At 37.5% G+C, this 14,781-nt stretch overlaps 1 protein-coding gene across 2 annotated transcripts in view; it reads left to right on the top strand.

Annotated features, from left to right (window-relative positions):
* CTTNBP2NL (CTTNBP2 N-terminal like) overlaps positions 1-14,781 on the top strand; it is a 52,036-nt gene that overhangs the window by 9,884 nt on the left and 27,371 nt on the right. Inside the window, exons 2-3 of one of the 2 annotated variants that reach the window (XM_049616540.1) lie at positions 3,114-3,237; positions 6,153-6,260. In XM_049616540.1, the coding sequence (XP_049472497.1) occupies positions 6,162-6,260 (99 nt within the window). In that variant the 5' untranslated portion in view covers positions 3,114-3,237; positions 6,153-6,161. Of the gene's footprint in view, positions 1-3,113; positions 3,238-5,217; positions 6,261-14,781 lie in introns of those variants that run through there. The other variant, XM_049616541.1, reaches the window with a different exon arrangement.

Below are 14,781 nucleotides of genomic sequence, written 5' to 3'. Positions count from 1 at the left end.
TAGTCCGGAATATCATTTATCTTCAACTGAAAGATTGATTTGACATATGTAGTAAAGCTTATATTGCTTAGTGCTGTAGAATTCAATAAAATGAGATTTGTTTTTATGCCTTGGTTTTAGAATCTTTGTAAATAATAATAGCAAAAACAGCTCTCTTAGGTAAATGTACAAAAGATATGCTTTCTAGGTCAGAAAATTATCTTCTGATAGTATTTTGACATGTTTTTCTCCCCTAGCCTAATCCTAAAATGCCAAAAGTGGAATGAGAGGTATCCCACTCTTATCCCCAGATGCATAAATAACGCTTCTGGAAAACCAGAAGCGCCAGAGGCTGGAGAAACCTCAATCTTTTTGAGATAGTCAAGGTAATATGTCAACGCCTTCCACCCCCAGATAATAGGATGCTTTGGATACATTTTTAAAAATAGCAGTGCATTTTTGTCCATATTTAGATTGAATGTTTATAAATAGGACATGTTTATTTGATTTTTTAAATTCCATATATTCTGGGTTTTTAAGGAAGTACATTATCTAGTGGAAAGCTGTCAAAAAAACACCCATTTTGTGTGGCGGTGTTGACTCTGAATTTTAAGAATTAATTGGCCTCCTTGGCCTAGCTGATATGTATGTGAAAATCCTTACATAATTGAAGCAAATTTGCTTTATATCTTTGCTCATATCTTATTGCTAATACTAAAAACTTACTAAATGGCCTGAATCCCAGTCAGTTGTAGCCCAAGTATAAATTTCTTCAATTTGACATCTGAGTATAAAATAAAGAAGTGATTTTTATCCAGTGTTGCAAGCATGATTTTCTGGGTAAAACAACTGATTTGTTTTTTATACTAGACAAGTTGACTTAAGGAAAGAAAAAAAAGAAAACAGATCTGTGTAGATTTTTTTAAGTGTTTCTATATCCAGAAATATCTAAGACTCATCCAAAAATGTTGTTTTCCCTCTTTCATGCCCCATATCATTCACCATTTAGAAATCAAGTCTTCGGTTCCACATAAAGACATACACACGCCCTGATACTAGATAGACAAACATCCCTCTTGTGTTCCACTCCACCCTGCCCTACTGCTTACACAGCTATAGAGATTGTTTGGGGTGTTTCTTTTTCTGCCAACCAATCTCTGTGGTGAAGAGGCAACAATGCCTGCTCTCCTGGAGGATTCATTCAGAGTTCCAGAGCAAAAGCTGGGACCTCCTCAAGAAGGAGAAGGAACGACCAGAACTAGAATGAATGGAGCTTGAGCATTATCCAGGGAAGGGAAAAGGTCAGAATAAAATGAACAGAGCCTAAGCCACGGCAATGCACCTTCAGGGCAAAATTGGCAGTGCCATTTAGGAAGTTCAGTGGTGGATGAGGGTGCCCTTCTTGAGAGCCACAGCCCTTGTGACTGTTGGCACATAAAAGTTTGTGGAGAAGACTCCTGCACTCCTGTTGGCCCTTACTTGATGGAAAGTAGCATGTGAACAGACCGAATGGTCCTCTGGGCAAAACTGATGTTTGCAATCACTTATTGATAACCTAAAAATAAGTTTCGTACTTATCCCATGAATAGGCTTATTTTTCCAGGGTCTTAAAATATGTATCATTTATCTTTTTTTCTTATATATACATATATATTTATATTTTTAAATTTATTTTATTTTATTATTTTTTTTTAAGTAGGCTCCTCACCCAATGTGGGGCTTGAACCCACAACCTTGAGATCAAGAGTCAACCCTGAGATCAAGAGTCACATGCTGTATCAACTGAGCCAGCCAGTTGCCCCTGTATTTATTTTTTAATTGAGAAAACTATAAAGCTTAATATAATAGCTACAGCTAGTATGCTGTACCACAGCATATGATAATGTATCCAGACAACTTGTCCACCACTGGTTTTTATTTCAAGTTTATAGACTGTAGTGTTCCTTAGACAAACATATCTGCCACTAAACTCTAAGGAAAGTTGCATCTTGGAGAGATTCAAGTGGAAGGAATGAGCTGAGCATCTGGTTGAAATGATCTTGTCTTTCAAAGTCACTTAATGGATGATGACAGTGACAAGTAACAGCTCATTTAGAAAACAAGTAGAGAGCATGTCTGTAGACTACAATATGGCATGCCAAAAATCTGGCAATCATATTTCTGATGATTAGTTTGGAGCTAGCAGCAGCAGCCTTTTTCTGAAAGTCTCGGGCCACGTAATTTATATATTAGGCAGAAACTGGAGTTTCATTTAAGACTGAGTGCCGTAAAGTTCAAGACAAAAATTATGGTTTATCAAATAAAATTTAAAGCCTATCATTTTTTTTTAAAAGCTTGCTGGGTCTGATCTATTAGGAAAACATACACCAAAAGTTGGCATATAATTCAACACCTAATGTTGGAAAAAAGAAACGGGGAAAAGTAGGAGCTGGGATGAGTCATTAGCCTTACAGACAAAGTCCAGGTGGTGACAGGTTGATTTGTTTGTTCACTGATTAGCAGGAGGTGAGGGGATAAGCGTGTACCTTACACAAATTTAGCAGTTTGAAAAGTTGGGTTGTAATTATGTTATTTTTCTCTGAGCATATTGTGCATAAATCATGGTGATTTAAGCAAATAGGCTTTTGTCAATTCAGGGAGACTGTCTTTTCTCTTCTAGGACATTCATAAATTAGTCCTTGAAACAGCATTGGACATTTTAAAGTAAAAAAGATTTTGAGGGTGCCTGGGTGGCTCAGTCGGTTAAGTGTCTGACTCTTGATTTGGGCTCAGGTCATGAGCTCATGAGATTGAGTTCCCCCTCCCTGCGTCAGCAAAGAGCCCTCTTCGGATTCTCTCCCTCATTCTCTGCATCTCCCCCACTCGCGTGCACTCTCTCTCAAAATAAATAAACATAAAAAAAAGATTTTGAAAGCCCTCACCTTCCCTAATGATAATTGCAAAAGGGAAGTGAGATTCATGGTATGTTTCCTATATTACTCAGCCTCAACTTGAAGAAGTGGCTATTTTCTTCTTTCTGTGTCAACCTACACCTGTCAGGCCTTACCAGCTGCAATGACAGTTGACATTCATGGGATTTATCAAATCGTTTATAGTATGGTCACATAGACAATAAATTTCTTATTATTTTGCAGCATTGGACACTTTTCCACCATGCTGATGGCATTTTGAGTATATTTGTCAATTTTCCCAAATTTTAACTGAAGAAAACCTTGAGAATTTATACTTGAGGACTAAAGTGTGACCACCGATTATCAGGTCAGTATCACCCCCCCCACTCCCACTTCCGTCCCCACTCCCAGGAATATCACCATCATCCTGCAACAGTACGGTTTTACTATCTTTCATATATTAAATTTATCATGATGTCTTATGTATTGAGATTAGATTCAAATAATAAAGAACAGCAAAGAACTGTTGAATTTTAATATTGATAAAGAAAGGTAATGGGAACATGTACAAACAGACCTATTGCTTTTCAGTCACATAGCTGTGGCCCTTTTCTTCCTCCTGTGTCAGATTTGCATTGTCTTCACTTCATGTAGACACTAAGCTGGGTGAACGGGCACATATTGGCAGGATGTGCCAGATATTGAAATTTGTGTGCAGAAGTGATTTATAAATGTAGATAACAAGAATATTATTCTTTATACCATTGACAAAGAATGGAATTTTTTCTTGTCAGGGCTGGACTCCTTTATAATTAAAGTGGCTCTAAAGAGTGTTTCAATTTTACTCCTTTATGAGGATGTGTGTTTATTACAGCAGATACAAGACTTTGATTTAGGTACAGTCGGTTTTAGTTCTTTGTATATTCACTTTAGTCTTAGTTCATTGGATTCTCTAACAATTCTTGATTTTTACCCATGAAAGCTTAAATGGAACCAAGAAGGACTTTAGAGATTATCTAGGCTGATTTTACCTGTGAGGAGGCTGCGTGCCAGTCTAACTGGGTACTTTTTGTCCTCAAAGTCACAGAGTTGCTTAGTAGCAGAGCTCAGACTAAAATTCTATACTCCTCACCCCCCCCGTCTGTCATGCTTTACTCACATCACATTGCTTCCTTAAGCCCCAGTTTTAAATCTCTAAATAAGAGTATTTAAGGACTACAAAGATACTGAAGGAAAAAAGAATATGCCTGAACACCATCATCTTTACTTTGGTGCTTCTCCATCCAGTTGATTTACTCAGTGTGGTTGGTATTTACAGAGTACCTTCATAGATGCCCATTATTCTGCTGAACATCATGGGAGGGAAGAGGATGGGCTTAAAATGATGAGATTTTCCCTCTGCTTTATAATTTCTGAGATATTAAAATATGAAACCTTCAGGAAGAGGGGGAAGGGTTTTATCTAAGAAACCAGTGTGACTCAACTGATTTTTGAGTTCGAGCCCCGCGTCGGGCTCTGTGCTGACAACTCAGCCTGGATCCTGCTTTGGATTCTCTGTCTCCTTCTCTCTCTGCCCCTGCCCCACTTATGCTCTGTCTCTCTCTTGTCTCTCAAAAATAAATAAACGTAAAAAAAAAAAAAAGAAAAGAGAAAGAAATCCCACAACTAGAAGATGCAGACCTGAAAATGCAGACCTGACATCCATCTGTCTGCAAAGCTGCATGCTCTTTCCAACATATCTTTTTTTAAAATTTTTTTTAATGTTTATTTATTTTTGAGAGAGACAGAGACAGAGTGTGAGCCAGGGAGGGGCAGAGAGAAAGGGAGACAGAATCCAGAGCAGGCTCCAGGCTCTGAGCAAGCTGTCAGCACGGAGCCTGACGTGAGGCTCGAACACACAAACCATGAGATCATGACCTGAGCCAAAGTCGGACACTTAAACAACTGAGCCACCCAGGCGCCCCTCTTTCCAACATAGCTTAAATTAAGTGTAGCTTTATTAGGTGTGGGGTTTTGTTTTTGTTTTTATTTATTTGTAAAATACCTGTTGTGAGATGTCTTCTGTAATGCTGAAGTGAGGATCACTCACTAGTTGCTAAAACTCAGTAGTTAGAAAGTCAGCAGAGCTGAAGTTTGATTGAACATATTTTGCCATGTGGCAAAAGATTTGTACAGCATGTCCTGGAACATAATCTGACAACACAGTGAAGTGTGCCTTTTCTACATGCTTTCCTGCACTTAGAGGCAGTAGGTCTGGAAGGAATCAATGACTCTTTTGTGTGCCTCCTAAAATTTAATGTGCTCATAAGAGTTGGGAATTACGGGAGGGTGTGTGAACTTGTCATGTTGTAATTCCCTTTAAAGAAAACTATATGGAAGTGACAATTTGCAAGTACAATACAGGAGAAGGAAAGGAGTATTTACTCAGCTTTGGAAGTTCAAAAATGTATCTCACTGTGCACCCTGTCAGAAGACCCTTTGAAAATTGTCTGGCAATCTAACTTCTGTCTATATGTGGCTTTTGAAAAATTAATCTTGTGGAAAGGATTGAGTTTGTGCTATGCGGTTTGCCATTTAACATGTCTCAAAAGATGCAGGACTTCATAGAAACGGGAACTTGGGGAGTCAGATAAATTCAGTTAGTAGTAGCCTGTCCAATGAAGATGTTTAAACGACAATATATTTTAAGAAACTACGTAAAAGTATATTTGTATATGGTTGCATTGAGGTTCCCTGTGAAAGTAGACAGACAGTTTAAAAGAAAAATTTCTCCCATACTGCCACCAGACATTCTCTTTGCTTAAATTTCATTTCAACCAACTTCAGAGGGATGCCAGAATGTTTTATATACAGTTTAGGAATTCGGTTATCTAAAACTGAGAAATCTTTTCATGCTCTAACAATTTTTCGGTGAAATAGTGTTCACTGTAACACAATTTTACCTGCACTTCTGGTGAACAAAACTAGTGACTAATTCTTTCTGAGACCTCCCAGGATGTTTGTAAATATGCCTGGAGGAAAAATGATGGAAAATTAATCTTTGTGAGTGATGACGAAATTCATACTTAAGGTGAATTTTATTTTCTCTTACTGCTCAGTTTATGATTAACATCAGAAAGCTCCCATTTTTTTTTAAACTTAATTCTAACCATTTGCTGCCTTAAGGCATTTTATGCTGTGATTGTGGCTCTTTCCTTGTGTGACTCACTTTATTTTTTTTCCTTAGCCGTATCAAACCAACTCTGTCTTCTGGAGATTGTCTGATCATTGTCTTTGTTTTAGGCTTTCAGGATGAATCTGGAAAAGCTCAGCAAGCCTGAACTCCTAACACTATTCAGTATTCTTGAAGGAGAGCTTGAAGCAAGGGACCTTGTGATAGAGGCTTTAAAGGTACGTTAAAAGAAAAAAAGAGGTCATCGTATGTTTTGAAAGTCGTTGCATTGGTTGTAATTTCTTTAACCAAGGTATTTCTATAGCCCCTGTTGAAGTTAGAGGCCTGGATATACACACTGATACTTGCTCCCGCAGCTACCTTGCGTGGTATAATTTTAGGGACACTGGTAAAGCCTTTCCGACTCCAAAATATTTCCTTTAGTCTGGATCTTGAACGTCATTTTTTTAGCTTAGAGGCCTTAGCCATTTTTGAATGCCAACTGCTTCAGAACCTGATGAAACCTGCTTCCTAAAAACATATATATACAGCCATATACCAAAATTCAGTATATAATATCTGGGAGATCAAGGACTCCATGAAGACCATCTCTGGATTTTCTAGACCCCTGTTGAAGGATTCGTTTGTTTTAGTGTGTGATATCTGCTAAGACACAAGGGGTGGGGGAAGTGGGTGTGTGTTATATGGAAACTCTACTTTCCACTCAATTTTTCTGTAAGCCTAAAACTGCTCTAAAAAACAAAGTCTAATTGAAAAAATACAAGGGAGTATAACTCAGGTATTGTGAATCCCTTACACCTCTGTAAGAGTGTTTCCCAGTCTGTCCTGAGATCAGACTTGGAGAGGCGAAGAAAAGACAGTAAGAGTATCTGAGCAGCAGGAAGAGGAGAAGGAGGACAAGTGACCAAAGGAGAGAGACTTGAGCATGCTGGAGAGAGCAGAGCCCCTGCAAAATACACCCGGTCTAAGGATCTAACAAGATTTTTGTAGTTTCCAGTTTTAGTTAGAGCTTGTATCGATATACATCTGGTTTTGTTTTGTTTTGTTTTTTCTTCTCAAGTTAGTTAACATACAGTGTAGTCCTGGCTTCAGGAGTAGAGCCCAGTGATTCATCACTTACATATGATACCCAGTGCTCATCCCAGCAAGTGCCCTTCTTCATGCCCATCACCCATTTGCCCCACCCCCACCAACCCTCAGTTTGTTCTCTGTTATCAGTGTACATTTTGAAGCTCACTGGTAAAAGGTTTATGAAGTACTTTGTTGTTTTCCCTTTTCAAAATTATCCTAGCTCCTTCTTAAATATTGCATTAGTATTTCGTATGTGTTCATATGACCCTCCATTGTTGAAGACATTTTTTATAGCAACAAAGATAATTTTCTCATTGCCATTCCAGGAGGCTCAGAGAATCAGTGATTTCCTGAGTAGCTAACAATAACCACTCAGTCGAGTTCATACAAAAAGCTATAGCTTTTCTCTTCTCTAGCTTGCCTTTTCCCTTCCTGCAGTGATAGAAGAGTAAATGTGTTCATTTATTCAAACCTGGGTAGTCTTTTCTTGGATTACTCTGAAATTATAATTGTGATAAAAATAAAATCTAAACCGTTATTTCTATATGCTATTAAATTTAAAGTGACGTGCTAGTTTGTCTTTCAAGGCTGACCGAAAAAGACTGACATTTCTGTCTAATAAATATGCCTTAGGGTAGTTTATCACTGAAAACTATTGGATTTTTGTTTGTTGGCTTTCCCTCGTAGCTTTGTAACGTGTGATAAGTAATTTCCAGTGGTTTCCCTCTCCAGAGTGCATGAGGTGATTCCCTTCTGATGTGGGGGGATGGAGTCGGTCATATTTTCTTCCTTTCCCTGCTTACTTCAGTCTTGGTTTGCGTAGCTTCCCAGGGAATCACATGTTTATGGCTTCGACACGTGCCAAGGCACATACGTTAAAGGTCATTGCCTGAGTCTTTGCCTTCCATACCAGTAATTAGAACTATGATTTTGGTCAAGTCATTTAGTCTCTCTGGAGCAAAGCTTCCTTCTCTGAGATAAGAATAAATGATTAATAACTAGTATCTGTGTGTAACACTGCAAGTATTTGCCCGGCATTGCAAATACTCCCAACAGTGTAGGATTCATTTTTTTTCCCTTTATGTATATTCTTTCAGTGCATATAGTATATGCCATATCCAAGGAACGGTCATTGGTCGCTAATAATATGAATGGATGCCTCTAGTGTGCCCTCAATAGTGCCTAGTTTTTTAATGACTCCCCTGCCAGCACATATTGCATATAAATATTCACTCTGGCTGGTGATTCATTTTTGCCACCTCCACAGGCCTTCCCTTTTGTCACTATTGGTGAATTTTCTTTCTTTCCCTGTACATCGCTGGAAACTATTCTATTTTTCATAACCCTATCCCATTGTTACCAGTAGTCCTAACCTGGTTAAACCCAGGACACCCTCCCATTTTTTATCCCGGGTTTATCTGCTCAATGAAGAGAAGAGAAAAAAGAATCGGGGAAAATTTGAGATCGTTCCTCAATCCTCACTCCTATAGCCTGTTGTTTTCCCACTTCTTTCTCTTGGTTCTCATCTGTGACCCTGGCTCTCGTGTGGATAGGCGTCATCAGCTTAGAACCTGAAGAGTTCACTGCCTGGGCTGCACCAGGAAGCTCTTGGTTCATGGTGATGGCTCCTTTTAAAACCCAGAAAGCATTTTCTAGGAGCCATTATAAATAGCAATCAGATTTTAGAAAACTACAATAGTTTGTTAATGTGTTAAACAGACTCACCTGAGAATCTACTGCTATGGGCAGGAGGACTCCGGGAAGCGGTTCCCCCTACAGATTACAGTTGACTTTTACAGAAACTTGTGGACTTCAACCCTTCCACAACTGAGGTAGGGGTGGGGGGCTGGCTGCCTCTAATGGAAAAATCAGGCTGACCTTACCTTCTCTTTGCTTTTCAGCCTCAGAAACCACACAAACCTGTAGAGCTTTTGTGTGCCCATTTTGCTAATCATTATACCCTCAGCACCCAGCTTAGTGCCTAACATATAGACACTCAATAAATATTTGTTGAATAGAGGAAATGATGGTGCCATTGTGATTTGTTGCTTTAAAAGATTGCCATAAGGGGCTCCTGAGTGGCTCAGTCAGTTAAGTGTCCAACTCTCCATTTCAGCTCAGGTCATGATATCAGGGTTTCCTGAGTTCGAGCCCCACATCAGGCTCTGTGCTGACAGTGCAGAGCCTGCTTGGGATTCTCTCTCTCTCTCTCTCTCTCTCTCTCTCTCTCTCTCTCTCTCTCTCCCCCCCCCTCTCCCTCCCCCCCTGCCCCTCCCCCACTCACACTATCTCTCTCAAAATAAATAAACTTAAAAAAATTATAAATAAATAAATAAATAAATAAATAAAAGATTGCCATAACATTTTAAAGTGAATGTTGTGAATTACTAAATTTTACAGCTTGTTCTCATGTGGCCGCAACACACTGCCTTCTGGTTTTAACGTCAACAGATGTGTCGGTCCTTGTTGCACATGTTGTCCTAAAATATATTTTTTCTGCATAGATCCAATGTTAGTGACTTTAGGCAGCTTCTGACAAGTTGAAAGAGCAGCTTGAGAAGGAAGAGCTATAATTAAGGGAACTTTTGGATATAAGATACCATTCAGAATCAGGCACAAGTGTTGTGTTTAGTCTGCATATGGCTCGGAGGTGATAAAGTTATCTTCTGAGGCTTGAGCTATATGCAGTTTAAGTTGAAATGAATAGCTTGGCCAGAAGTGATACGTCTTGAAGCAGTCTATTGTTAGATAAAGTAAGTAGCAGCTGGGGTCAAAACTGTTTCAGGCCTTCAAGAAAAGCAACTGCCATACAAGATTCTTAAAGTTCAAATGAACTCTCTTTTTACTTGTAGAGTAGCTTTTTGTTTTTTATTTTTGTTTATTTGTTTGGGTTCTGTAACCTATACAGATTTTACTGTTATAATTTCTATAATTCTTGTTTGACAACTTGTTGGACTTCTTGGACTAATAAGGCAGCTTACTAATTTTCTTCCTTTATTATTCTTTAGTAATTCATGCTTAGTGGGTTGAAAAGGTTTTGAAATAGTTATGATGGGTTTTTTTTCTTTCTGTTTAAGTAAAAGAGCTTACCTTTGTCTTTCCCTCTTTACCTTCAAAATAGATTTTTTTTCCTGGACATAAAATCTGTTCTTCAACCTTGCATATCTGAATAAAACCATATGGTTCACTGTTGCTGCTAAATAAATAGTAGGTCACATTGGCAAGGGTTGCATTTATATAGGGTTATAGGGTTATATTTATTATAAAGTTCCCAGATCCTACATACAGAGTTATAATTATAAAAGAGCTTCATTCATTTTCCAGAATCTCTGCTAAAGTGCCAGATTGCAGCTACACCCTTCTAGAGCCCCCACTGTGGTTATGGTCTTTTTCTCCCCAAGATATAAAAGCCTCCTCACTCTTCTGTTGCAGCCAAGACATGTTTGGCATGGAACCAGGAAAGTCAATAGAAAATAGTGTCATATTCAGCTCTTCTGTATTTCAAGTCTAATTGTTACAGAGGCCATTTATACTGTATTTGGTCCTAATTGAACTTTTATATAAAGTGATTTTCTGTTTTACAAGGGATTATGTCAGAGAAAAACATTCTTTATGAAAGTCTTTCTCTTTGACCAGTTTGTCTTCATGAATAAGAACACTATAGGAGTCCCTTCCACATCAAAAGCAAATTACATTGCTCATGAACCAACTGTCTAGGGGAAGCTGGGGTAGAATCACACAGTTGAGCAAGAGAGCCTCAGCTCATTAATTCCAAGCAGATCTGGGAGATGGCTTCCCAGCAAGGACTAACTACTCCAGAAGAAGACAGAGGACATCATGGCCATTTAAAAATTTTGGAAAATAAGGGCACTTGGGTGGCTCAGTTGGTTGAGCATCCAAGCCCCATGTCGGGCTCTGGGCTGAGTGTAGAGTCTGCTTGGGATTCTCTCTCCCTCTTTCTCTGTTCCTCCCCCCCACCAAAATAAATAAATAAACTTAGAAAGAAAGAAAGAAAGAAAGAAAGAAAGAAAGAAAGAAAGAAAAGAAAGAAAGAAAAGAGAGAGAAAAGAAAGAGAGAGAAAAAGAAAGAAATCAGTGGGCTGTTTGGGACATATTTTATTATTTATTTATCTATTTATTTAGTGGATTGGCTGATATTTTTAATTCCTACTCTCTGAGTAAAGTATATAAGTGAAATCCTAGCTTTTTAAAAAAAGAAACATAAAGATAATTACTAGGCAGTCTACAAAGCTATCAATTAGAATATTCAGTTAAGTGTAGCTGTTAAGAGCATGAAGCTTTCAAATCAAAAGGTTAGCACACTACTATTTAATCGTGTACATTAAGCCAGTTATTTACCCTGTAAGCTTTATCAGTAAAATGATACGGGTTTGGGGAGGATTAAATGAGATACCAAATGCTATTTGAGGTGCCCAGTGTTCATTTACTCTTCTTATTATTAGAACATAGGTTTTACAGTCCACCCATTTTGGAACAAAAGTATATTCCATAAAGCAAGAAATACTGATAATAATGCTGTTCTTCATAAGAAAGATTAATCTTTAGATTAAGTCTTTGTTGTCAACAGGGCTTATACTTTAGCTTGTGTTTCTTTTAGGAATTGTTGGCTTTGAGATGATCTATCCCTACCCCCACCACCAAAAGTGTGTATTTTCAGACAGCAAGGGTTAAGGGTGTGTTCTGGGGCATTAAACAGATGTTATGTTATATCCCCTCTCACCCCTATAATGAAAACAGGAAATACAGGGACAATGTGGAAGCCTTTTTAGAATCGATTTTTTTCCCATTGATTTCTTTGTGTATTTTTCTATGGTTTGATTTGGCATACTGTTGTTATACTTTGTTGTTCTTTTTTTTTTCATTTTTTTAATGTTTATTTTTGAGAGAGAGTGAGAGAGAGCCAGTGTGCGCACAAGCAGGGGAGGGGCAGAGAGAGGAGGAGACAGAATCCGAAGCAGGCTCCAGGCTCTGAACTGTCAGCACAGACCCCAACACAGTGCTCAAGCTCATGAACCATGAGATCATGATCTGAGCTGAAGTCAGACTGTCAACCAACTGAGTCACCCAGGCGCCCCTATATTTTGTTTTTCTAAACAGCTTATTGAGGTATAATTGACATACAGTAAGCTGCATATATTTAATGTATATAAATTGATACTTGTTAGATGTATTCCCTCATGAAACCATTACTACAATCAAGATAATGAATATATCCAATCTCCCCTTGCAAATATTCCTCTGTAACCCTTTTACCTAACCATCCCCACTCCTTCCTACATCCTCACCCAAACCACTAATCTACTAGAGATTAGTTTACATTTCCTAGAATTTTATATAAGTAGAATCCTATAAAATGTACCATTTTCTGTCCTGTTACTTCACTCAGTGTGATTATCTTGAGATTTATCCATGTTTTTTTTTTTAATTTTTTTTTTTTTTTTTACATTTTATTTATTTTTGAGAAACTGAGACAAAGCGTGAGCAGGGGAGGGGCAGAGAGAGAAGGAAACAGAATCTGAAGCAGGCTCCAGGCTCTGAGCAAGCAGTCAGCACAGAGCCTGATGCGGGGCTTGAACCCACAAACTGTGAGATCATGACCTGAGCCGAAGTCGGACACTCAACCGACTGAGCCACCGAGGTGCCCCAAGATTTATCCATGTTTTTATTGTATTAATAGTTCATTCCTTTTATTACTGAGTAGCGTTCTATTGTATGTATGCTCCACATCGGTTGATGAACATTTTCATTGTTTCCACTTTGGGACTTCTGCAAATAAAACCGCTTTGAACATTCACATACCAGGGTTTATATAGACATATGCTTTCATTTCTCTTGGATAAATACCTACGAATGGAATGGCTGTATTACCTAGTGGGTGTATGTCTATTGTTGCTGTTGCTGTTGTTGTTGTTGTTGTTGTTGTTGTTGTTGTTGTTGTTTTAAGAAACTGCCAAACTGTTTTCCAAAGTGGTCATGTCACTTTACATTCCCACCTGTCATGTATGTCATGTCTAAGTCTCGTTGCTCCACACCCTCATCAGCACCCTGTATGGCCACTCTTTTTAATCTTAGCCTTTCTCATAGGTATATAATATCTCACTGTAGTTTTATTTTGCATTTCCTTTTTGATTAATGATGTTGAGCATCTTTTCATGAGCTTTTTCACCGTCTATATTGTTCTCTGATTTGTTCAAAATTTTGGCCATTTTTAAAATTGAGTTGTTTTTTCATTATTGGGTTTTGAGGATTTCTGATCTATCTAGATCCAAGTCATTTATTAGATACATATCTTGCAAATATTTTCTCCTAGTTGGTGGCTTGTCATTTCATTCTCTTAACTATATCCTTTGAAAAGCAAAAGGTTTTCATTTTAATGAAATCAATTTATCAATGTTTCTTTTATGGATTTTGCTTCTTTTCCTAAACCAAGGTCAGAAAGGTTTCCTCCTATGTTTTTTTTTCTGTAATTTTATAGTTTTAAGCTTTACACTTAGATCTATGATACAACTTCAATTAATTAATATATTATATAGTACAACATATGGATCAAAGTCTTTTCATATGGATGTCCAATTGTTCTAACACTATTTGTTGAAAAGACTGTCCTTCCTCTGTAGAATGGCCTTGGCATCTTTGTCACATCAGTTTTCCATATATTTGTAGGTTTGTTTCTGGACTCTTTGTTTCGTTCCATTGATTTACCTTGATGCCAGTACTGTATTTTCTTGATTACTGTGGTAAATCTTAAAATAAGATAGTGTTAATCTTCCAACTTGTGGGGTTTTTTTCAAAGTTGTTTTGGTTATTCATGCTCCTTGGCATTTCTATATGAATCTTAGAATCAGCTCATCAGTTTCTCCAAAAATCATATTGGGATTTTTATTGGGATTGCATTGAATCTATAGATAAATTTGGGGAGAATAGACATCTAACAATATTATATTTTCTAATCCATGACAATGGTATTTCTCTCTATTTATTTAGGTCTCTCAGCAGTGCTTTATAGTTTTTAGTGTATAGGTCTTTCCCATCTTTTGTCAGATTTATCCCTAACTATTTCCTATTTTTTATGATATTATAAATGGTGTTGTTTTTTAATTTTAATTTCTGACTATTATTGTTATACAAAAATAAAATTGATTTCATATAGATTCATTATCCTGCAGACTTGCTACACTCACTTAATAGTTCTAATAGCTTTTTTTATAAAAAGCTATTTTATACAAATAATTGGATTTTCTACAAATAATCATGACTGCAAGTAAAGACAGTTTTACTTTTTTTTTTCCTAATCTAAATGCTTTTTATTTTTCTTGCATTATTGCATTGGCTAGAACCCCCAGTACCATGTCAGAGTGGTGAGAATACCGTTGTCTTGTTCTTGACAAGGGGAAAGGGGGAAAATGCTCAGTTTTTCATCATTAAATATGATGTTGGCTGTAAGTTTTTCACAGATGTTCTTTATCAAGTTGAGGCTATTTCTTTCCATTCCTAATTTGCTGAGTTTTTATCAGGAATGAATATTGGATTTTGTCCTGTGCTTTTGCTGTATCAATTGAGAAGATAATTGGTTATGTCCTTGCTCTGTGTCTGAAATATTATCTGAGAAAGAGCTTCATCCCCTTATTGACCTTCTCTTGACCAAGT

The sequence above is a fragment of the Panthera uncia genome (genome assembly GCF_023721935.1).
Source record: "Panthera uncia isolate 11264 chromosome C1 unlocalized genomic scaffold, Puncia_PCG_1.0 HiC_scaffold_4, whole genome shotgun sequence".
Taxonomy (NCBI): Eukaryota; Metazoa; Chordata; class Mammalia; order Carnivora; family Felidae; genus Panthera; species Panthera uncia.
The sequence above is the reverse complement of the archived record's forward strand: the minus strand, read 5'-3'. Positions and strand labels throughout refer to the sequence as shown.